This window comes from Manis javanica, chromosome 14, assembly GCF_040802235.1.
Source record: "Manis javanica isolate MJ-LG chromosome 14, MJ_LKY, whole genome shotgun sequence".
Taxonomy (NCBI): domain Eukaryota; kingdom Metazoa; phylum Chordata; class Mammalia; order Pholidota; family Manidae; genus Manis; species Manis javanica.
In genome coordinates this window covers 91,409,484-91,433,718 of record NC_133169.1, presented here as the reverse complement: position 1 = coordinate 91,433,718, position 24,235 = coordinate 91,409,484, and the positions used below count along the sequence as shown (strand labels likewise).

At 44.9% G+C, this 24,235-nt stretch overlaps 1 protein-coding gene across 1 annotated transcript; it reads left to right on the top strand.

The window, feature by feature from the left end:
- The first annotated feature begins 8,436 nt into the window (after positions 1 to 8,436).
- Positions 8,437 to 22,589, top strand: GRXCR2 (glutaredoxin and cysteine rich domain containing 2). Its single transcript, XM_017642137.3, has 3 exons — positions 8,437 to 8,780; positions 14,442 to 14,669; positions 21,211 to 22,589. The coding sequence occupies exons 1-3, from the start codon at positions 8,445 to 8,447 to the stop codon at positions 21,391 to 21,393; spliced, it is 747 nt and encodes a 248-aa protein (XP_017497626.3). The 5' UTR covers positions 8,437 to 8,444; the 3' UTR covers positions 21,394 to 22,589.
- The last annotated feature ends 1,646 nt before the right edge of the window (positions 22,590 to 24,235 follow it).

Below are 24,235 nucleotides of genomic sequence, written 5' to 3'. Positions count from 1 at the left end.
AAAATACATATGTGGATTGCATTTTATTTCTATTGGAGAATGCAGGTTCTGAGATCTCTGATTGCTTTCTGGCTGAAGGAATGTGTAGTAAGTCGGATGTGGGAGAGGAGTTGGGACGTGAGTCCCTTGTTCTGCAGCCTGTAAACTAGGGCTGCAGGGACAGGGTCTTGCTTGAAGTGGGAGACTAATCCTAAGTGGTTATTATTTTTTAATGAAGTCCCAGATTTTGGCCTGTGGTTTCTGGCAGGGATGGTGTTTTTCCACTACACTCACCCTCTGCTGGGCCCTCTGGGAACCTTCCCTTTATAGTCTGAAGTGGGGGTTTTGGCCTGTGATACAAAGACTCCGGCAAGCTCTGCTCAGAGGCAGTGGTTTCAAGGCATCTCAGAGTACGAGGAAGATGGCCTCTCTCGCCGCTCTGGCGATTTACAGATAACATAGGTGGTTAAATACCAAAGCAGACTGTGGGGTCTCCTCCGGGGCCGTGCACACAAAACTAACTGCATGGGTAACTAAGTTACATCCTAGCCACAGAGACGCCTCGCTGATCATGTATTCAGAAGTCTCTTATGGGTTTCAGATTACGACTAGACTAGTTAAAATAATTTTCTGCCTCACTTTTAAGGAACTGACTTTTTTCCCCTAAGTAGTCCATTTGATGGTGAGAAGCATGAATTTTGGAGCCAGACCTGGGTGCGATTTCACGGCTGTGGGGCCCTGGGGGCATAACTTAACCTCTCTGAGCTTTAGTTTCCCATTTTCCTATCTGTGAAATACGTCTATCATTCATAGCAAATCCTGATAAGCAGCAGCTGTTTTTCACTATGAAGAGGGTGAGAGTGGGCGGTGGGGATGATGTCTAAGCAGGAAAGCATCTTAGAACAGCATCTCTGAGACTATTTTCCCCAGAGCACTTGTCACATGAAATAGAATTTCAACAGTAACAAGTTTTGTGGGCACTGGGTTTTGGAGATGCCAGATTCCCCAGTGGAGACTGACTAAGTACGTCAGCATGTTTAATATTCGGAGAAGGCTTGCAGTAAAGAAATTGGTTTCATTTGGCTTAACCAGCCTTTCCCAAACTTATTTTTTTAGGATTTTTTTTTTCAAGAAATAACTATTAGCTCTTTGTGGGTCATACTTTGGAAAATGATGGAATGGGAGAAAATGTCTTACCTTCGAATCAGACCCCCAATATCCCCCACTTTCGGTAGGCTTGGCTTCTCACCTGATTGTCCTGTGATGTGGGGAAGGCAAGAGGGATAAGCCCCAGACTCTGTCCCATGTCACCAAGCCCCGTAATGAGAAACCTGTTCCCCAGGGAGCCCAGACAGCCTTGAAAAAAATTTTCTTAAATGGTCACATGAGATATGATAGTCTCTTGAAACTGCTGTTTTGGTGGTGGTGGAGCAGAGGGGAGACTATAAACTTTAATTTTTTTTTCGTGTCTTTTATAAATTCCCATGAACTCCAACAACTCTCTACAAATGATCAATAAGTACAGTAATCTTCTGATATAACAATATTTCAAAAGGAAAAGTTAGAGTGGGGTCTAAATACACACACACACACACATTCTGCATAGTAAAGTATGAGCAGAATAAAAAGACATGTTTAATTTATAAGACCTACTTTGATTAGAAATGACAAAGGTGGAAAGATTGCTAAAGGGTAATGTTCATACTCAATTTGTTATGATCGCACCTTTCTTTCATCAGACACATATATAATAAAATCCCCCAAATCCCAAAGTACACATAAAAATAAAGTCCAATAAATGACATCAGGTAGGATAGGATAAAAATTCTACTCCTTCAAAGATTCAGAGTACAGCAGCATTTAAATCAAAATGCATAGAAGCAAACCTACATGTCTATGAATATTTTTGTAAAAACATTATTTGCCCTCATTTTTATTATAAACGTTTCAGACATAAAAATTTTGGAAGACTAATAAATAGACAACCATCAAGAATTGTTAACATTTTTTTCCATTTTTTCCTTCATATATATGCATATATATTTAAATAGGCATATATACTCGGGGGATAAACTTTTTCCTAATGAATTACAGACATCATGACACTTCACCTTAAATATTTCAGCATGAATCTCCTTGCAAAAAGGACATTCTACCACATCATCACCCTAGCACTACCCTGCCTAACAAAATCAACAGTAGTTCTCTTGTTCTATCTGATACCAACTCTAGAGTCAAGTTTCTCCAGGAACTAATCAAGGCTCATATTTTATACTTGGTCACATCTCTTTAAACCTAGAAATGTTCCTCTCACCCCAACATTGTTTCCCAGCACACTGACTTTTTGGTGAGACCAGTTGTCTTGCAAGGATGTCCCACATAATTTTGCACATCTGGTTATTTGCTCTCAGGGTCTCTTAACTCATTCTTCTCTCTCCTGGGCTTCTTGTAAACCAAAAGTAGGTCTGAAGTCTTGATTAGATAAATATTAAATATTTTTAGCTAGAATATCTCATCAATGGGGCCATCATTTATTCCTGTTCTGGTGTAACTACACATACACAGCACATTTCACATCACGAATGTCCTGGTTTGCTCGCCCCAGAGCATCCTGTTCGGAGAGCCAGAATCAGCCGGTCCCACCGTGAGGGACACCCAGTCTGACCACTTGGTTGGTTGTCCATCAGAGCTTTTAAAAAGTATAAGCTCCATGAGATTATAAATTGATTGCTTTTCTTATGTAAGTCGACTCTACTTTCAATTACCCATTGACATTTTCTGTGATTGGGTGCAATCCTAAATAAACAATTCTCTCTTGAATTTGAATTAAGTTAAAGTCACTTCTTTTTGTGTTAAAATGGTATGAAAAATATATTTTTATATTAAATTGATATGATATCCTATTATTTGAATTTGACCAGAGGAAAAATGGCAGCAGGTTGAAGATTTAATTCTTTCCAGCCCATTGCATAAATTATATTTGTTCTTTTAAAATGGTACAAACAGCTTACTTAAAAAAGCAACTCTTTTTCTAATACAAAAATCAATACTAGCTCATTATGAGAAATTTAGAAAAATACAGAGAAGTGTGAAAGAGAAAACAAAAACTACCCCAATCCCCTCCTTAGACAGAGCCATAGTTAACATTTTAATGTATCTATTTTGAGTCGTGCCTTTTATTTGTCTCATTTTGCATCCTGAAGACTTGGCTTGGCAACGGTCACGTTTGGGGGCCAAAAATATGGCCGGACAGAAATACGAGCTGTACTCCATCGTGGCTGGGGACCTCACTGAATGTCCCCAGCTCTCAGGGCGGTTTCAGTCCAAGCGTTTCTTCTGGGGGGTGGCTCTGGGTCTTGGGAAGGTGGTATCTTTTGTCCCCTGGGGATCCCTTCTGCGCCACGGGTCGTTCAGGACTGCCAGGAATATTTACCATTTGCCCTGACTGAAGCCTGACAAGATATTTGAAAGGATTTTTTTCTTTAAGTAGCTCTATGGTCAGAAGTTGGCTAAACTGGGAGCTGGTATTCAGGGTCTGAGAGGAACTTTTTTTTTTTACACCCTCTCCCCTAAGCTAAGATGAAACGATGTACCCAGGGGAAGAGAAAAACATTTTGAACCTTTGTGGAAGGATTCACTAAAACATCCCAAAGAAACATAGCTCTAAATCTAGAACATAGAAATCTTTGGATTTCTATCTTACGTGAAGACCTTCTCCCTTATATAAAGAAGCAAGCTGAAGATAATGTAGTTAAAATAAAATAGAGAGTTTGGCTTTCTCTCTGTTAAAAGGACAAAGGTTTCTTGGAATATTGGTCTACTCTTGATAAGATATTTAAAAGTTTTTTCTCTCTCTAAACTTGCAGGTAATTACCTGCAAAGCAAAGATTTTGTGTCTTAAAGAATAATTTACTGTGCTTCACTCTGTCTTTATCGGGTCTTTGATTGCTTAAAAAACCCCAGTCTTCTCCTTATTGAAAGAGCTAAGTTTTGTTCACAACTATAAAACCTTGTGTATTTGACTTTAAAATCTGCTGTGACTTTAGTTAAATTGATAATTAAAGATCATTTCCTTAATACCTAAGATCCTATTTAGTCAAATGTTCATACCTTTTGACAACTTCCCCAAATCAAATTCTAGATGACGTCTTTGTGACCTCAAAGTAATTGAGATTTCCCAGAGGGCCCCTGGAAAATCTCAAAGGATTTGTCTCTCACATTGCAAGAGAGATTTTAAACTTCTTAGGTTTATTTTGTGTGTTAAAGTATGTGGGAAGCATTGGTTAAAAAGAAGTGATAATAAACCTTCTAAGGTTATACGTATATGGATATATGTCACTAATATAGGTATTCCAAAAATTGGTTAACGTTTCTAGAAAATTGCCGATACACTCTCAGAGATTCTACCAATAAGGTCATCGATACACAGCAAAGTCCCCTAGACATCCTAGCTAAGGTGGTTTTAGATAGTAGCGTTTCTTTGGATTGCTAACTGGCTGAACAGGGAGTCTGTGCCGCAGTGAACACCTCCTGGTAGTTCTAGATCAGCATCTCTGGTATTGCAGAAAATACACACAAACTGACAAACAAGCCACTGGGCTAAAACAGGCTGGTGCTCTTTCCGGGTACATTTTCTGATTCATTCGATACCAGCTGGTTTGTTTGCGGGGGTCCCGGCTAAGGAGTATACTTCGTCTCGGTGGTGTCCTCCAGTAACTATCACTGTAGTCTTTCTGGGGTGCTGGGTTCTCTCAAAGGTCTTCAATGTGTTTTTGCCATCATCAGTGTACATCAGATGGTCTCACTGAACTTGGAGAAACGGAAACAAGATTAGCAACCAGATGGACAGCAAAACAATTCTTCCATGTATCTGACGTCATACCCAAAGAGTTTCACGATGAGACAAGAGCAACTTAACTTTGCGAGTGACTGAGGGTGGCAGTAATACCAAGCGTTTGGGCAATCTCTCAAGTATGAGAGGATGACCAGAAGGGGGAAATTGTCAACTTGATTAAACAAGGAGGCCACTCAACTGGTGTGGCTTGAATGCTGTGGCATGTGGCCACAGAAGCAAACCGAAACCTAAGTCTCATGGTCATGACGTCGAGGTGCTAAGGACCTCCGGTCACAAACAGCCGACATGCTCTGAGCGATAGCCGGTCAGTCATTTCCTTACTTCGCTTCCCCCTCTGTCTGTAGCATCTGTGCCTCAGCTACTGCAGGTGGGGTGCACCAAACTGCCTCAGGGTCGTGGTGCTTGGTTTTCAAACCAGTTTTGCCCAAATAAAGCTCTAATAAGTTAAAAGAAATTATTTTCTTAAGATACATTATTGGGTTGAAAGGAATGAATTTTTTTCATTTGTTTTCCTCCTGATTATCAGAGTAAGATGAGCTTATCACAGATAATTAAAATATAGTAAAACGGGGAACGAAAAAAATAGTAATGTTTCGACATTATTTCTTCCGATTGATGCAGTTTGTTTCTTTCTTAGTGAGGTTCAAAGTTATGACCACTTTTAAGACTTTTGATAATACTGCCAAATGCTTTCAATTTATCAATTACCTTTCTTCTGGAAGTATGTAAGTTGTGACGGTTCTGAAAACACATCTAAAAATTATCAGGTAAGCATGATTGTTTTAAAACTCCCCACGATTTCAGTCTGGCTCACTGACAGTCTGTTTGGGGACACAGGAAAGGGCAGAAAAAAGTATAGAATAAATGCTACTTGGAAAACTCCTCACTAGCTTTTGACTTCTTTGCATAATTAAGGGATTCTTTTTACATAGTCAGGCTCCCATTCAATTCAATTGTATTCATAATTCTAACTTAATTTTAATTTAACAATTTTCCAGATGGCAGAAGCATGATTGTGCAAAATGTACCCGTGTAGAGGCTTTGGTTGAAGTCACCTTTCTGAAAGGCTGCCTTTGTTGGTGGGTATTCGAAGATGCCTCCTTGACAAGTAGCTGTGCTAGTTAGCTCACTGGTCCTTCTGGGTGAAGACAGGCTATCAGTCATCTACTAATACCTGTTTTCTGGGATGAATAGAAAAAAATATTCTCCTACTTAGGGCTTTCCAATCTTTTTCATGGTATGACACACATAGATAATAAAGATACTTGTTCTATATACTGGGGTAAATGAATGAGGCCGATGTCCCCAGAGGTGACTATCTGGAAGCTTGCAGCCCCAGCGGGCTGTCCTGAAGGCTGAGGGTGTTTCATTCTCCTGGAATCCGTTCATGGCATGTCCAGGCCAGCTCTGCATCCTATGGAACCTCGAGGAATGTGTCGTCTGTGTTATGAAGAGCATCTCTTTGTTTTTTTTAAACTCTGTATGTGATGTGTGTGTCTTTCCTATTTCTTGCACTGATTACGCAGGGGCCTTATAACTGTGAAGCCCGTTAGTAGAAATGTAGATTTTTTGGATGACTTTCTGATTGTACCTTTTCACTATTCTCCACAAAATGTATTCAACTCCTGTTCTAAAAGTTTTATTTATTTGATTTCTCTCTTCTGGAAGTCATTCATTCAACAATTATTAACTGAGTTCTATTATGTACCATTTTGATAAACACCGGGGATCAAGAGGTAGAAAGATGGTGTCTGACTCTAAGGTCATGGCATGGGAAGGATGGAAAGTGCTAACTAGGTGAGTATTTTCTTCTATTCATCCCAGGAAACAGGTATTAGTAAGTGACTGATAGCCTGTCTTCATCAGGAAGGACCAGTGAGCTGACTAGCACAGCTACTTGTCAAGGAGGCATTTCAATTACCCATTAACAAAGGTAACCTTTCAGAAAGGTGACTTCAGCCACAGTTTAGTGGAGGGGAACACAGAAAAGCGGGAAAAAGCAGGAAGCACTTAATGGCAGAGGGTCCAGAATTTGGGGCCTTCTCCCTGGGCGGCTGGGAAAGCTTCCCAGAAACAGTGAGGTCTGATTTGAAGGAGAGGAACTTTGGCTGTTAGATCAGGAAACAGAGTACTGATTAAGAGAAACCTGCGGTCTTGAGAAGTAGGTAAGCTTGTTGGTGTGCTTGAACACCAATTCCAGGCAGTTTCTGGAAGAGGGACCCGGGATGAGGCTGGAAAGGAAGGTAGGGTGAGGGGTTGAGAGACTTCACCTGCTTTGCAACAGGGTTAGGACTCTTTGTGCGGGAGACTGGCAGCAGCAGACTGGTGTTTTGATGGCTCTGGCATCAGTGTGGAGAAGGGACTTGTGGTTGGGCGGGTACGTCATTGAAAGGCCGCTGCAACTTAGAAAGCAGAAGTGATGAGGCTTGATCTGGGCAGGGTGCAGGGGGTGGAGGGGAGGAGGCAGTGGTGGTGGAATCCATAGGAGCGGCTGTGGGAGTGCAAGAGACGTCAGTCTGGGCAGCTGCGTCAGTGATGGTGTCACCAGCAAAGACCCCCCCCCGTCTCAGCGCTCCGATCCCAACCCGTCCTTTTAGACCCACCCAAGGGCCCTTTGCAAGCCATCTTCTTCCATCCTTGTTTCCCGAGCGACCCCAACTCTCTTCCCAGAATAACTCTTCTGGGAGTCAGCAGGGGACCTTTTGCTCCCCGAGCAGCAGGCTTTTATTTCATGTTAGGACTGTTTCCTGAACCAGATTGTAGGCCTATCATTCTCAAGTCTCATGTCTCCTGCTGCTCTGACAGCCATCCTAGCAACTATCTCATAGATGCATAGTGCTGCCTACAGGAGGCAGCGGGGCCTAGCGCTGAGCTTGCAGGTGAAATCTAACAGGAAATAGACATAAAGTGGGGCTTCTTTGGTTAATGCAGAAGGTCCAGAAGCCAGGATCCATGGCTTCTTCCTGTCTGGGGCTCCACGAGACCCAGTTTGTAAATGTTCACCTTGGTGGACAGGCCATGGTCTTTTGGGTCAGACCAAACCGAGATTGAGTCCCTGCTTTGTCACTTCTTTAGCTGTAATGGAGTAGACACCTGGGGAAACTCCTCTGAGCTTTATTTTCCCCTCTGTAAAAGAGACATAAGAATATTTTCATTATAGGGCTATCATAAGAACAAAGTCAGATAATACACGTAAAAATCTCTGGCACCTATTAAATGCTCACCAGGTCACAGTTGTTGGTAAGAATACAAGATGCCCACAACTGCTGAGCTGATCTTTAATGAACAGGTGCTTGGTCAGTCTAAATAAACCTACTCACGCCTGTGTAAGGAAAGCCAGGGCGGAGGTGATGCAGTGGGTGGGTTCAGGATTCAAAGGGGTCCCAGTCTTGTATGCTCCGTCGGCTCCACAAACCCACGACTGCCTGCCTTTGCACGAAGGTCTGTCAATATTTAATGTGTGGGTGTCAGTTGTTGTAAACTGAGCGGACCCCAGCACCACCTTGAATTAATTATATGGAGGAGGAGAGAAAATAAAATGCCTTTTTCTCAAAGCCCCAGTTTTACCGGCCGTCCAAGCCTGGAAACCACAGGGGGGAATTTTCTGCCGATGGGGGACCCTGAGAAGAAGCCGAACCAGACGAGTGACGGCGCACCCCGGAAAGTGCGATTCAAAATCTCATCCTCCTACAGCGGCCGGGTGCTGAAGCAGGTGTTTGAGGACGGGCAGGAGCTGGAGTCCCCGAAGGAGGAATACCCTCACAGCTTTCTCCAAGAGGCCCTTGAGCCGGCGGACAGTGTTTATGGGTCCGGGGAGGCCCCCAAGCCCCGGCCGTGTTCCCCTAAGCTGACTGCTCAAAGGATCAGCGTGTTTAGAGAGGGCCATGCCTACACTTTGGCGGGCAAGCAGCCTTTCTTCAATGATTACAAGGGGAATGACCACAAGGTGGGTGCTGTGCACGGTGTACACGCTGTAAGGGCTAACGTGTGGTAGACAGACAACCAAATGTTCCCAGTTTGTTCCCATCTTGCCCATGCTCCGGTACCAGCCGGACCTATAGGTGCACCCAGTGGGAAGCTGCTATTAGAATAATATTTCTGCAACAAAAATAACATGCTTGTTGACTATTTATTGGGAGGTGCAATAAGCCTAGATAGTATTCAAATTCCATCCAGGGCAGTAAATTGTCACTGGGTCTTTGGCTGGCTTATCTCGGTAAATAAATGAAACAGAGACGCAGTGGTTTTCAGGTTGCCAGGCCGCGGTTTTAGAAAATTACACGGCAATGGGCTGTTTTGCTTCCTGAAAGAGCTGAGTGTTGGAAGGTGCTCATTTTACTCCAGCCAATTATTTAGCTTGTGGCTTATCCATGTCTTGTTTTATTTCCTCTCTCCTGCTGCCTGCTTTTAAAAAATGTTTGTTTGTTTATTTATTTTGCCTTTCCATTGCTCATTAGCATGAACACTGGGTAGCTGGAGTCCTGAGACAAAATGTGGCAAAGCAAATCGACCAGAGGAAATGTTAACATGGGAAAGAAGTCTGAACTAATAGTTCAATTGAAACATGCATTTTGTCTGTTAATTTCAATTATCTTCCCCAGTACGACAGATGATTAAAAGCCTGTACATGATTTTCTTTCAAACTAGAGGAATCTGGAAGATTCTTCACTGATTTCCGAAAACTAATAGGAGTGTGTATACAGTCTCTGCTAGTGGACCATGAATGCCTTTTTTTTCTTTAAGATTAGATACAATTACATAATGTACCAGGATGTTAATGAAGAGCACGCCAGGATATGTTCTCATCTTTAAAGTGTGAAACTCAGATAATTACTCTCTAATCATTTTTACTGTTAGTCTCCTAAGGGGACAGATAATGCGTCTACAGACAAATGGATTGGCCTTGCTGGCATTGGTAAAAGTATGTAATTATGGGCATGTCTGTATTTATCAAAGATAATACCAGGTTTCTTCTTGATGTTAAAGCAGGCTGGAAGGAACAGCCCCTCATGCTGGGAGAGGGACGTCCGCATCACACGGCGCTATCACACACTCTCTCACGGGGTCTTCACCACAACCTCGAGGAGAAAGCAAAGTATGGTCACCCCCATTTTGCAGATGAGGAAAATTAAGTGCCAAATTGTTAAGGGAACAACCTGACATAGGGTCATTAGGGGCAGAGTCAGAATAAGAGCCAGCTCTTCTGATACCCCATGCTGTACGTATCCCTATGGAACGTTCCTTTTAGAGAGTAGGACCATTAGTAACGATGATGAAGATAATAGTTACCATTTATTGAGTGCTTATTATATCCTAAGTTTTTGGCTATGTCTTGTACTTATAGTACCTCTTTTTAATTAAATCTTATTTGTAGGTTTAGAATTTACAAAGCCATAGTTTATACAAATCTTGTTACAAGGCCGCAGTAGATAATGTTGAATTGCTTGACCTTCGTAAGTCACTGGTCTAGCTTGGCATTTATGTAAACATATGATTAGGCATAGATTTATGAAACCAGGTAACAGAGTCTCCTTGGCAGCCCTGCACGATTGGTTTAAACACAGTACTCTGGAGACCTTGTAGGGGTTTTCATTCCTGCTTTATCCAGGTGTCCTCGTTTTCTTTGTCCCCTGATCAAAAACCACATCCCAGTCTTAGCCAGCCTCTGGGAATGGGAGCGGTTAGGATGGATTCATGCAGCTCCACCCACTCGAATAAGTTGTTATGCGGTGTTCATGAAAAATAAAGAAATGAGAGCTGGGAAGTCATGATCTTTCAATAGTGAATCTGATTGCAAAACAGCTCCTAGTAAATATTGGCTATGAAGCAATATTGGGTAGCGGTTAAACACAACATTACGAGTAAGGGCTCTTTGGGTAGCAGTTAAGCACATGACAAGTAAGGGCTCTGAACTCGAGCACATATTCGTACACCAATGTTCATAGCAGCTTTATTCACAGTTGCCCACAGGTGGAAACAACCTAAATGTCCATCAGTAGATGAATGGACAAACAAAATGTGGTCTACACAGATAATGGAATGTTATTCAGCCTTAAAAAGGAAGGAAGTCCTGACACACACTGCAGCCTGGAAGAACCTTGAAGATGTTATGCTGAGTGAAACAAGCCAGTCACAGAAAGATAATTGCATACTTCTACTTACGTGGGTACCTAGAGTAGTCACACTTACAGACAGAAAGAAGAGCGTGGCTGCCAGGGGCTTGGGGCAGGGAGAAGGGGTAGTTTAATGGGTGCAGAGTTTCAGTTCGGGAGTCAGGAAAAGCTCTGGTGCTGGGGGTGGTGGTGGTTACACAACAATGTGGATGTACGGCTGCCACTGAACTGCATAATCAGAAATGGTCAAAGTGGTAAATTTTATGTTAGGTACATTTTACCACAATAAAAATAATGATTAAAAAAAACAAGGGCTCTGATGTCAGTTAAGGCTGGACTTAATGTCCATTCTACCCACTTGCTCTATGAGCATGGGCAAGCCACTTAACCTTGCTGAGCTTAAGTGTCATCATCTGTGATATGAGGGTGAAAAAGGCACTTTCTTAGGTAGTTGTGGTGATTAAAAAAGATAATGTGCGGGAAGAACTTAGCGTTGTGCCTGGAATGTTATATATGCTCAGTGAACGGTACGTGCCATTTTGACAAGGACAAGGTTCTTATCGAAGGAATACTGAGTCTTCTTTTTATTTTATGTGATGAATAGAGAAAGAGGTTATAACCAATCAAATATTTTAAGGAATTGAGACCAACTTAAGTTTATAAGGTTCATAAAAAAAGAGACAGGAGGGGAAGTAACCTTTATTGAACATATGCTTTATACACATGTACTTCATCTTCAACAATAGTTCTTTGAGAAAGAGCTTTTCAAATTGGAAAAACAGAAGTTTTTAGGGGCTAAATAATTTACAAATCTTACACAGCTGTCAAGTAACATTTGAATAAAATTTGAACTGCGGTCTGCCTAGCCTCAAAGCCCAGTGAGTTTCTAGTACCCAAGAAGGCATTTCTGCATCACAGCACGGAGCCGTGCAAAGGTTTCATGGAGCCTGAATAGCAATCTCTGGGCTTGTCGTCATTGATAATCAGAGAATTTATGAATGTGCAATCACATAAGTTGCTTCTGAGCACATTGGGAGGAAGCAAAAAGCTCCTGGCTTTACCCTGGCCTTCTATAATGTAAGAGCAGGTGCTCCAGGGCAGTCGGGTGTACCCGGATAATGTGAACTTTGATTACACCCAGAGCGTGTCCTTAGACACAGGGAAGAACTTGGCTGGCAGGGTGACTGAAACTGAAATATACCTTAAAGGTGATTTGGGACCCTTCATCTCTGGAGTACATTAAAAATAAATTTATTATCCTGGGTCTCTCAGACCTTGGCCAGCTTAGAGGCAGGAGGTTGAACAAGAGGACCCCGAGTTTCTGTCTTTGTAAAAAAATATATTGAGGGTTTTGCCTTGAAAGAAACAGCTCTACAGGCAAAAAAAATCTCCTTAGTAACTGAACCTGCTTGGCTATTAAGGGAAGTGGAGATGGAACCTTCCAAAAGTGCCACCATCTCTGTCTCCTCATGTTCAGAAACTGATAGTCCACAGTGTGGAACAGGAACCCAGTGTGCGTCGAACAGGAGGAAATGGAAGCTGCCACACGATCGCTTGAAGAGGGGGAGGGAAAACAGGGCCAGGTAGGGAGCTTGTGGCTCATAAATAATTGCAGGAAACTCTGTGGGTGTTTCAAGAGAGGGAACCTGAATTTTGAAGCCCTGCCTAAGCCAGGCTGTGACTGAATACATGAAGGCATTAAATAGGAGACTGCTTGATTGTGGCATCTAAACAGATTTGGTTTCTGCAGTTCTATAAGAGGGCAAAATATTTCACACTTGGGGGTTTAGTTGCGGAGCGTGAGTGTGCATGCACTCCCAAAGATGGGTTTTAATGCTAACAGCAGTATCTGCTCACTGTTTGCATAGCATCTTCAGCTTTGCAAACTGTATTTTATATATTCTTGCCTGCAACCCCCCAGCCCACCCCTAAAGTTCATATAATTAGCAGGGACAGGGCTCTTTCGGCTCAGAAGCCAGCAGAGTGCTGGGGCAGGGTCCTGAGACCTGGCGTCTAAGCAGCAACTTCTACATTCCTGTATTTGGGGAGGTTACAGGCTCCCTGCAGAGAGGCTGGGGGAACAGCAGGGCACTCAGGGGTCTTAGCAACAGCACCTGTTTACCACCCAGTATGGAAATATCTCTCCATCTTACTAACTGGTTTGTCTGGGGTAATGCCGACCAGTTAAATGTCAGCCGCATGCAGATGAGCTAGCTGAGGTTCTGTGAAGCCAAAGGACTCTCCAGTTTCTCCAAGTGGTGAACAGAGGAATTGGGACCCAGTGCCACTTCCCACCGAGCTATGCTAGCTCTGGGCACAGATGTGGGTTCTTCCTTAAGTGTTCCCTAAACATGTACTCCCCATGCTTTTCTACTGCATTGTAGCATCGCCCAAAATATTCCTTGGCAAAAGGCTAAGTAACACGAGATAAATCCATACAGAGAAGTAAGCTACTAATAATGATGCTATAGAAATATATTTGTTGGCATAAAAAGATTTTCATATTATATTTTCTGAAAAAGAAAAAAGTTACAACAGGAGAAATGTAAATATGTATATTGAATGATCTTTTTTGGTGAGGAGGAATGTTTGTGAACAGTACAGTGTCAGTGTTTAGAATACAGACTTCAGTGAGACAGACTTGGGCTGGGGTCCTAGCCACTGGGTCAGTCTGTAGCCTGAGTAATTCTGTAACCTTGGAAGACTCAGCCCTGCTGGGGCGCAGTCTCCTCATCTGGAAAATGTGGGAATCGTAGCATCTTCCTCACAGGGATGTTTGGAGGGAAAGTGAGGTCGTGTTTGGGAAATGCTTAGCATGACGCCTGGCCCACAGTAAATGCTATTCACTATAATAAACATAATAATAACTCAATAAACTCTACTATTATTATCACTTAAATATAAAAACTTTGGAGGGAGATTTTTATTTATTTATTTATTTAAATTTTTATTAAGGTCTGATTGATATACACTCTTATGAAGGTTTCACATGAAAAAACACTGTGGTTACTACATTTACCCATATTATCAAGTCCCCACCCACACCCGGATGCAGTCACTGTCCATCAGTGCAGCAAGTTGCCAGGGATCCACTATGTCCCTTCTCGGTGATACACTGTTGGGAGATTTATTTTTAGGAAAATCATCCCCTTGTGTTCACCGAGCACCCACTGTCTCCGGCCCTGGGCCAGCTGCCCTTCTGTGCCGCAGGAATAGAGGCTCTGGACTCTGCCTGCAGGATCTCGCACTCTGGCTGTATGATTAGTACAGCTTTGCTTGGTTACCAAGAGCAGGAAGAAGGAAGCTGGTCTGCATGGTTCTCAGAGAGAGCGAACAAACCAGGGCATGGCCAGTAGCTCTGGGGTCTGATGGGGTCGCAGAGGCCGGCAGGTAGACCGTCCTTCTCTCCTGCTTCCCCGGACGGTGCGTACGCTCTGCAGCCCCGCGTGTGCTGACCGGTGGTGGACCACCATGCTCATTCTCCGTTTCTCTAGCCCCCACCCATTATAGATTTTGGAAAGATAATCATCTACACGAATAACCTTAAAATCATTCGAACGCCAGTGGACAAGAGAGACTTCACGAGGAATTTTCTCCAGAAGGGAGAGGAGGCTGAGGAGGAACCTCTGATGAGCAAAGAAGACATGTGTGGAGACAGCGCCCAGAACCACGGGCCTTCGCCGGGGCCGGAGGGCGCCCTCCGCCAGAACCAGTGCCCACAGGTGTGTCAGGGCGGGTCCCCCCCTGCTCGGGGCTGGCCCTACGGCACCCGCCTCCAAACTGATCGGACCGCACTACTAAGTAAAAACCTTTGTACATGAGTATCTAGGTGTCAAGGCATCTTAAATTTATCATATCTTAATGGCATATTGTCAGCACTAATAGTTGTAAGTCCCCATTTCAAATACTCATAACTTGGACTGTCTTGGGTGACTTGGGATCTGAGGCACTCGGTGGCACTTTGCCGTGTGGCTCAGAGCAGCTTGTCCTGGCTCAGCTCCGTCCTTCTCTCTGCTTGTGCTTGTGCTGCTAGCGTCGGGGTTATTCTCAACCCCCAGTGTCCTTGAGGAGACCCTATAAGGTGCCGTGTGTCCAGGCGTTGTAGAGGTCAGCCTGGCGCCGTGAAAGCCAAGCCACATCCTCTGTGCATCCGCTGGCCGGGCGCGAGGAAACTGCCACCTGCGGGAAGCGAGAGAATGAGCCCGACGCGGTGTCGCACGGTGTCACTGCATGGGGGGCGAGGTCCCTTTGGGCCACGCCTGCCGCAGGGACCCCGGGCTCCACGTCCGCCTGGCGACTGCCGGACCTAGTGAGGGCGCCGGGGCCAACCAGTTCATGAGAACTTAGTGCAACAGTTTCTTCATGACGTGAACAAAGCTATGTGAATACAAACAGCTCAAACGTGTTTGTTCTCCCCACACTTCCCAGGGATGTGCTCTGCCCACCTGGGAGACCGTTGCTCAGACACGCTCGGATGAGGGGCACGAGTGACGGCATCCATTCGTTCACAGGGCAGGGTTGGGGTGGGAAAAGCAGTTCTGATGAATTTAGCTACGAGAGCCAAAGCTTGGACAGCAGCAGCAGTGATCTGTCGTTAGACCCCATCTCCTGGGGCCTGGAGCTTGCTGTGGGGTTCACTCTTACTTCCCACGGGTCAACTTGGGGAAAGGCCGGGGCGCCTTCTGCTTGAGTGACATCCGGCCGCCCACCCCCCTGCCCGTAGGATTCCGGCAGGAATGAGAAGGTCCCAAGCAGCCCCCAGCCAAAGACTCTTACTAACGTCTGCCCACAACCACTCATGCTTCTTTCCAACCTGCTCTCATACTTGATATCTTTGAAATGCAAATCTGATCACATCACCCTTCTCCCCCGACCCAAAACCTTCAATAGCCTCTCATTACCTGGGATAAAACCAGAATTCCTCGCTTGTTCTAGAAAGCTCTATGTCTGCGTCTTGGCCGCTCCTGGCCTCTCCATCCCTGCCTCTTACACACCTCTCTCCATTCTCTCTGCCCCAAACACATTGCCCTCTAGGTCCCCCACCTCACATGCTGTTGCTCTTTCCTACCAGAGGCATCTTCCTCGTGCCTAGAATGTTCCTTAGACTCCCCAGGGCGCTGCTCTCAGCACCTGAGATCTCAGTGGAGACACGGGTTCCTCAGAGGCCCCTCCCCTGGCTTCCGTGAGGATGAGATCCACAGGGAGGGACCCCGCCCCCACCCCACAGGGGCCCTCCCAGCCCTCCTCACAGTTGCAGACATCCAGTTATTTGTGTGATTATTTGGTTAATGTTCTCTCTCACCAGGATTTGGTCTCCAAGAGGGCAGAGCCTATGCTTATGTTGGGTGTAACACAGTAGTTCCACTGCCGAAAATAAAAAAAGTAGAGCCTGGCATATAATAGGTGCTCAGTAAATATTAGTTAAATGGTTTTGGAAATATTGGAATTCCAGACCAAAAATGCCAACTGGGAAGAAGTATTCTGCCTCCTCCTTCCCTCTTTTTTTGTTTTATTGAGGTATCATTGATATACAATCTCATGAAGGTTTCACATGAGCAACATTATAGTTTCAACATTCACACATATTTTCAAGTCCCCCCCACACCCCACCGCAGTCACTGTCCATCAGTGTAGTAAGAGGCCACAGAGTCACTACCTGTCTTCTCTGTGCTACACTGTCTTCCCTGTGTGGGATAATCCCCCTCAGTCCCCTTCTCCCTCCCTTCCCCCACCCCTCTCCTTTGGTAACTGTTAGTCCATTCTTGGAGTCTGTGATTCTGCTGCTGTTTTGTTCCTTCAGTTTTTGCTTTGTTGTTATGCTCCACAGATGAGGGAAATCATTTGGTACTTGTCTTTCTCCGCCTGGCTTATTTCACTGAGCACAATACCCTCCAGCTTCATCCGTGTTGTTGCAAATGGTAGGATTTGTTTTCTTCTTATGACTCAATAATATTCCATTGTGTGTATGTACATCTTCTTCTTTATCCATTCACCTACTGATGGACACTTAGGTTGCTTCCGTATCTTGGCTATTGTAAATAGTGCTGCAATAAATATAGGGGTGCATCTGTCTTTTTGAATCTGAGAACTTGCATTCTTTGGGTAAATTCCTAGGAGTGGAATTCCTGGGTCAAATGGTATTTCTCTTTTTAGTTTTTTGAGGAACCTCCACACTGCTTTCCACAATGGTTGAACTAGCTTACATTCCCCCCAGCAGTGTAGGAGGGTTCCCCTTTCTCCACAGCCTCGCCAGCATTTGTTGTTCTTAGTCTTTTGGATGGCGGCCATCCTAACTGGTGTGAGGTGATACCTCATTGTGGTTTTAATTTGCATTTCCCTGATAATCAGCGATGTGGAGCATCTTTTCATGTGCCTGTTGGCCATCTGAACTTCTTCTTTGGAGAATTGTCTGTTCAGCTCCTCCGCCCATTTATTAATCGGGTTATTTGCTTTTTGGGTGTTGAGGCGTGTGAGCTCTTTATATATTTTGGATGTTACCCCTTGTCGGGTATGTCGTTCACCAATACACCCCCCACACTCTAGGAGGCCGTTCTGCTCTGCTGGGGGGCCTCTTCCTTCTCTTACCTTCCACACGACCTTATTCAGGACCTAGAGGAGCAGCAGGCGGAAGACTAAGCACCGCGACCCAACGCATCACCGTTGCACTTTAAGATTCATTCATTCTGTTCTTTTTCATACCATACCATAACCTGTAGGAGCATGTATTTTCAGAAGAGGGCTAGAAATGGTAAAATGCAGGTCACACTGTAGGCCTGAATGAAAAAGCAACAGTAGGCCTGCTATGACAACTACCTTTAAATTCCATTTAGAGAGACCCGTGTTTCTTAGCGGTAACGCTGTAAACCAGGACAGAGTGGGCAACGAAAAGTCTCTGTGAAAGCTTCTACTTCACTAGCCTGTCCTTTAAACTCTGCTTTAAATTGTTATTTGCTTGCCCAATCCCTCACGCAGTGAATGCCTAGACAAGTTTCATTCTAAAAACAGAGGGTCAAAGAACATCAAGGAGCCTTCTGACTGAGAGACTCTCTGCTGCGTCACGTGGAACAGGGAACAGTGGGACCCTTGATGGCAGAGCAGGCCAAGGCTAAAGGCCAGGCGTACTGAACCTCTGTATTAAACAGAGAAGAAAAGGAGAGGAATGATTGAATTGAGCCACAGTGAAACATGCAAGGGGAAAAATCGGGTCCTGCGTAGAGCAGATTTGAGGCGATGAATCATCTGGGCTTCTTTACGCCTTAAGTGGGCTTGCCCTGGAAATTATAGTAATAATAACAACAATAGCTGCCATTTACCAGGGGCCCATGACAGCCAGGCACCATGCCCAGTGCTTTCCATGCAGGCATCCAGTTCATTCTGACAAGTCCTCTGGGAGGCAGATGCCATTAGGAGTCTCATTCCATAGGTGGGGAAACTAAGGCTCAGAGAAGTTAAGTAACTTGCTGGAGGTCATCAGAGACAATAGTCAAACCCAGGTCTCCCTGACTACCAATCTCGTGATCTTAACCACTCTGTCAAGCAGCCTCCAGCTAGGTACTGGTCACGCTTGTCAGGGCTACACAGGCCTGTGAGTCCGCGATGAAAGCTGAGGCCCTTTTCCTTGGTAAGAGATGGTTTGGGTAGGTGGGTCCATTCTACAACCTAAGCTGTGTGGTACAACTGTGTTCTCAGTCCTCTTACCAGATATCTTCTGAGATGGATTTTTTTTAAATACTGAGAAAATCAAGAGAGCAGCTTATGTCCTAAGTATCTTGTATAGAAAAATGCAAGAGTTGATTTTTTCATAAATAGGTGATTGAGAAATACAAGAAATCCAGTAAATAGTTGATTTAATGAATTGTTAACTGATTCAATGGGCATGTTGAGGGCAGGTGACTGGAGGAAAGTGGGAACCCAAGGACAGAATGGAAACTCCAGTGAAGCCTCTGTAATGCATCATATAACCACAAGCATCAGATCAAATTTGATGATCCTTTCTTGTTTTCTATAGCAGGCTCACCAGGTCACTTCATTTATCTTTCAGGATCTGACCTGGCATTGTACACAAATTAATTTTTGGATCACGTGTATAGCATTATGGTAGGATTCTACTGTGTTCTTTGGACAACATTATTTATTCTATGAAAATCTCACCGAGATCAAGGACAAAACATAAAATGTGGATTTGGCAGAGAAATGGACAGTAGTGATTTGCTTTAAGAATATTTTGGTAAATGTATTTGTTTTGAATACTTTAAGGGGTGAAACCAAGTTTCTCCATTGTTAATATATTAAAATAGGGCAACAATCAGTAGAATACTAACAAAAGGGTGCATAGGCATCATGTAGGTTTTTGTCAGTTGGATAATCATGTACAGTCCCTAAATCTAGCGTGAATAAACTTTAACACCTTCTTGGGCACTCTGCGGCATGATGGAACTATTTTCAGAATTTATGCCTCCCTTTTCAGAGATTATTTTTATTAGGTTATGAAAGAAAGCTGTGTTAGCTGAGTGGCGCCACCCAGTGGACTCAAGCTGTCTTGTCGGTTCCTGGGGTTCAAGGATAGGAAGGGTTAGCCAGGCATCCCTGCTTCGTTCATTCATTCGGCAAATACTGTGCCAGGCACGGCACTGGATGCTCCGGAAGTGATGGTGAAAGCGATTACCAGCGAGCTTCTCGTCTAGGCGGCAGGGGCTGTCCGCAGAGGGAGTCCTGCCGGGCAGCGGCAGTCAGGCAGGGCGGGACCCCCTGGCCCAGGGGTGTGGGTGAGCAAGGCTTCCCGCAGGAAGTGCGGCCAAGCCGCCATCTGAAAACAAGCAGGAGCTGGCTGGCTTGGGAGCAGGGAACCCGGCCCGAGAGTGACCGATGGACAAGAGCCCGGTGCGAGAAGTAACTAGACATCAGCGAAGGAGATAGGGTGTTAGCCTGAAGTCTTTCTGGAGAGCAAATGCTCATTAAAAGGCTTCTTGATGCTCTGCAGGAATCACAACGGCAGGCGACTGCAGGAGATTGTCCTCAGTGGGAAAAACAGCCCGCACGACCACTGGCAGGGGTCCACACGGAATTCATGCCAAGCTGGTGGGTGTCTGGACTAGCATTGTGGTCATGGGTAGGGAAAACTGGATGGATTTGAGAGATGTTTAGAAGGTGAAATGGACAGGACATGGTGCTGGCTTCACCTGGTGTTGATCTGGTATTGCCCCTCATTTCTGGAAGGTTCATGGTGTGGGCATGCTTTCCTTGAGATGTGTTACGGGAACAGCAGCACAAGGATAGACAAGGGGCAAGGTGGGAATTGAGTACTGGAGGCTTATTAGCAAGGCTTAGAAGTGAACTAACATTTATGGGGAACCTAAACTAAGCCAGATAATATATTATGATGTTTGCATGTACTCTGTCAGTTAATATTCCAGCTACTCAGAGAGGCAAGCGTTATCACTCCCATTTCACAGGCAAAGAAACAGAGATTTAAAGAGGTTAAGCAAACTGTCCAAAGTGCATGCTTGGTGTTAGAAGCAGGCCTCAGTCCCAGGCTACTGACTCAAGAACAGAGTTCTCAGTCCCTGAGCCTTACCACAGTTCTCACAGAGAACAAAGGCCTGCAGGAGTTCAGACCTAGGCTTCGAAGGATTGTAACGATTCATTCATCCACTGAGTCCCTTGGTCCCACAGAGGAATCTCTCTTGAGCACCGACTGTGGCACACCAGGGCGAGGATCCGCATACAGTCATGAGGAATACGATCTCCGGGGCTCAGCTGCTTGGGATCAAAATCTGCCTCCTCCTGTCCCAAGCTGCGGGACCCCTGGCAAATAGCCGGGCTTGCTGGTCCCTCATTTTCCCCCCTATACCCCAGGGATGATAATGCTTATGCCGTCTCCCTGGCATGTGGTGAGGAAAGCTCTTAGAACACTCCTGGCGCCTACCTACAAGGCCTGCTACAAGTGTGCACCATTAGTACTTGGCAGTGAGGACAACTAAGTCCTTGGTCCTTTGGAGCATCAGATGGTGGCCAGGGTGTTGGAGAACGTAAGGCAGCGGAATGCAAGGCACGGCAGCAGGGGATGCCGTCTTAGAGAGGTCCGCCAGGGAAGCTGTGTCTGATAGAATTGCTGGGATTATTCTAGTTCTCTCACTGGCATTTGTGGGAAGCGGCTTCCCTTTTATTCTGCCTCAGCCTGTGGCAGCCCAGTGTTACTTTGACTACATGTGAACGAGGGCCTTGACCTGCTACTGTAACTAACCCCTGGCCTGTCTCTTGCAGGAAGGGGAGCTTCCTGAGGACAACTGTTTTCACTGCCGAGGGTCAGGCAGTGCCACCTGCTCTCTGTGCCACGGCAGCAAGTTCTCGATGCTGGCCAACAGGTTTAAGGAGTCCTATCGGGCCCTGCGGTGTCCTGCCTGCAATGAGAATGGCCTGCAGCCTTGCCAGATTTGCAATCAATAGCCCGTGGCTTTGATGTCGGCCTTTAGTGTAGCTTTCCTAAAATTATTTCTAATAAACTGTCCCCTGCTCCTCCTCCCTCTCCCAGCAAGGAAGCCACAGTGGCTGTGGTCACCTCCACGACTGGCAAAACTCAGTTACTCAGTGACATTTCATGAGGCTGCTAACATCTCCACGTGAATCTAAGTGGCAGAAGCATTTTGAATTAAAGTCTGCTTTGTAACCCATTCTAAGATCACCCTTCCAGGGACACGTGCTTGTATCGGACTTGGCTCAGCTCGTTTATTTGCCTTGTATTAGTGAACAAATAAATGTACACTTCAGGAAGTAGGTCCAAGTCATTTTCTGGTTGGGAGTCACTTGCAAAATTATCTAGTAAGAATGGGGTAAGAAAGGTGGGTTTCTGATGAACTGAAATCCTGTTGCTTATAATGCATTTCAAATTGTTATTGGTCCCACTGAATTTTTAATTAAGCAGAAGAGGAAAGGGTCGCCCAGCGCTGAATGTACTAGAAGACCACTGAAAACAAACAGCATGTCCGCACCTCATGCCGGAGACAGGCAAGCTGGGGAGGCCTTGCTTTCAAGGTCCGGAGTCTCTCCTGTGTGGTGCGTTCGAGTAATATTTGCGCAGGCAGTGAGCGATGCTGCTGCTTAGGACTGAATGAGATGACATCTCCGTGTGCCTCTAAACTACTGACATCATAAGCCAAGTCAAAGCTGTTTCTGATTAATTTGGTGCTTTAGTATGTGTGTGTTATGTGGCTTCGTCCAGCCCCTGACTTATTAGCAAATAAGTAAATCTGTTTTAAGTCTAAGATACAACCACGGTCTCTTCCTAAAAGACTGGACATTTTATAGGGATCTATTGGAAACCTCTAGCAGAAAAACTAACTGAGGCTGATTTTTAGCTGTTATCTTGCTATGGTCTATGAATACACATACTAAGGATAATTCTTTCCTCTTGAAGTTGGTTATCAAATGACAAAAATATTTTTGTTAATGAATTTTTGTAGCTCCAACACCCACTCCTCTGACCCCTGGAGTGCAATGTTGTAAAATCTGTTATCTATTGAGATGTACCGCTTTTCTATGATAATATTTTGATTTTCGTCCCTTAATTTTTGCAAAAGTTATTTGTTATTCCCTAATATTTGGCTATTAAGGTAACATGGAATGCTTTTCAGGCAATATAACTACTTCTAATAAAAAGATTAAAAGATTTTTTTGAAGCCATGATAAGTTTTGTCCATCTTCTCTTGGCCAGGTACCTCGACCTATTTATTTCCCACCGACTTTCTTTGCTTCTGTATTTAACTATTTCCTGACTCTGTTTATGTTTTCTCACAGCTATTGACTCTCCTATCTTTCCAGAGTACCCGAGGAAGGAATGACGTCGAGAGGACTTTAAGTGTATTCTTCTGTGTTTTGACAGGAACATCAACTGCAAATATTGTTCAGCCCTGCAGGCAGGACACGCAGGACAACACTGCCAGCCCTTGATGTTACCCAGCTGGGCGCTGCCCCCTGGTATCTCATGGGACTTGGAGCTTCAGGTAGGGGGGGCGGAGACAGACATACAGTAGATGATTACCATATAGTGAGAAAAGTTCTGGGGTAGGGAGATGACAGGGGACAGTCGGAGCAAGTCCAAAGGATTCCTCACTTCGCCTGGGTGGGGTTAGGCAGGCTTCTGAGAGGAGGAGGTATGAGCGGTGTGGGCGTCTTCTCATTCCCCTGTGGTCATGAGACACTTCAATACTTTTCATCCCATAATAAATGATCTAATGATCACACTTACTTATTCAGTCAATAAGTATTTGTTAACTGCTGGGGATATGTCACTAGACAAAACAGAAGAAATCTTGGCCCCTGTGGGGCTTGCATTTTGGTGGGGAGATACTGACAACTAAAATCATGTGCTCAAAGACAGCTGAAAATACATAATATAGAATAAAAATATATTTATATGTGATGTAACTGTATATGGATGTGTATGTATAAGGTATAGTGTGTTAGAAAAGGATAAAGGCTTGGATGAAAAATAGAGCAATAAGGTGGATCAGGATTGGGAGGGGGTGCAATTTTAAATGAGTTTTCAGGGAAGTGACATTGAGAAGCTGTCCTTTAATAAAGGCCTGAAGATGACGAGGGACTGAGCGATGAAAGCATCTAGGGGTAAGATGCTCCCAGGCAGAGGACACAGCAAGCGCTAAACTCTTAGGAAGGAGATGCTTGGTATGTGTGAAGAGCAGCAAAGAAGTGTGGGCATGACCACTGGCAGGGGATGAGGTCGGAAAGCGAGGCTCGCGTGTGTTGGGGCGAGGGGGCACCCTCCTTCGAAGCCATTGTAAGAACGTGGGTTTTCCTGTGAGTGAGGTGCTGCTCTGGAGGGAGCGTTTTCTGCCAGCCCCACCCCCTCTCCTGTACCCTCCTCTTACTGCGGGGGGCAGGAGAGCTGCAAACTACACTTCCCAGAGTCCCTTGCTGCTGGCTTCCGGGAAGGTTCTGCCAATAGGAAGTACTGGCCGGACTGGGGAGGAAGGAAGAACTTTCCTTCTGTTTCCTGTGAGGCTCCTGGCAGCGTTTCCTGCGCGGCAGGTGCATTGGCACCAGCAGCAGCCGGGAGCGCTGGCTCAGGCAGCTCGGTTCCCACGCTAGTCCCTCCAGTGGCTCTGATTGTCGGCTCGGTTTTTGTTCCTCTAGCCTAGGGGTGGTCGTGGCGTCCTGCAGGTACTAGTCTTTGTAGTCAGTTCCCTATATATATAATATAACCTATATTCCATCTCTGTGAAATGTCTTGAGTGGTTTCTGGTTTCCTGATTGGACGCCAACTGATAGACAT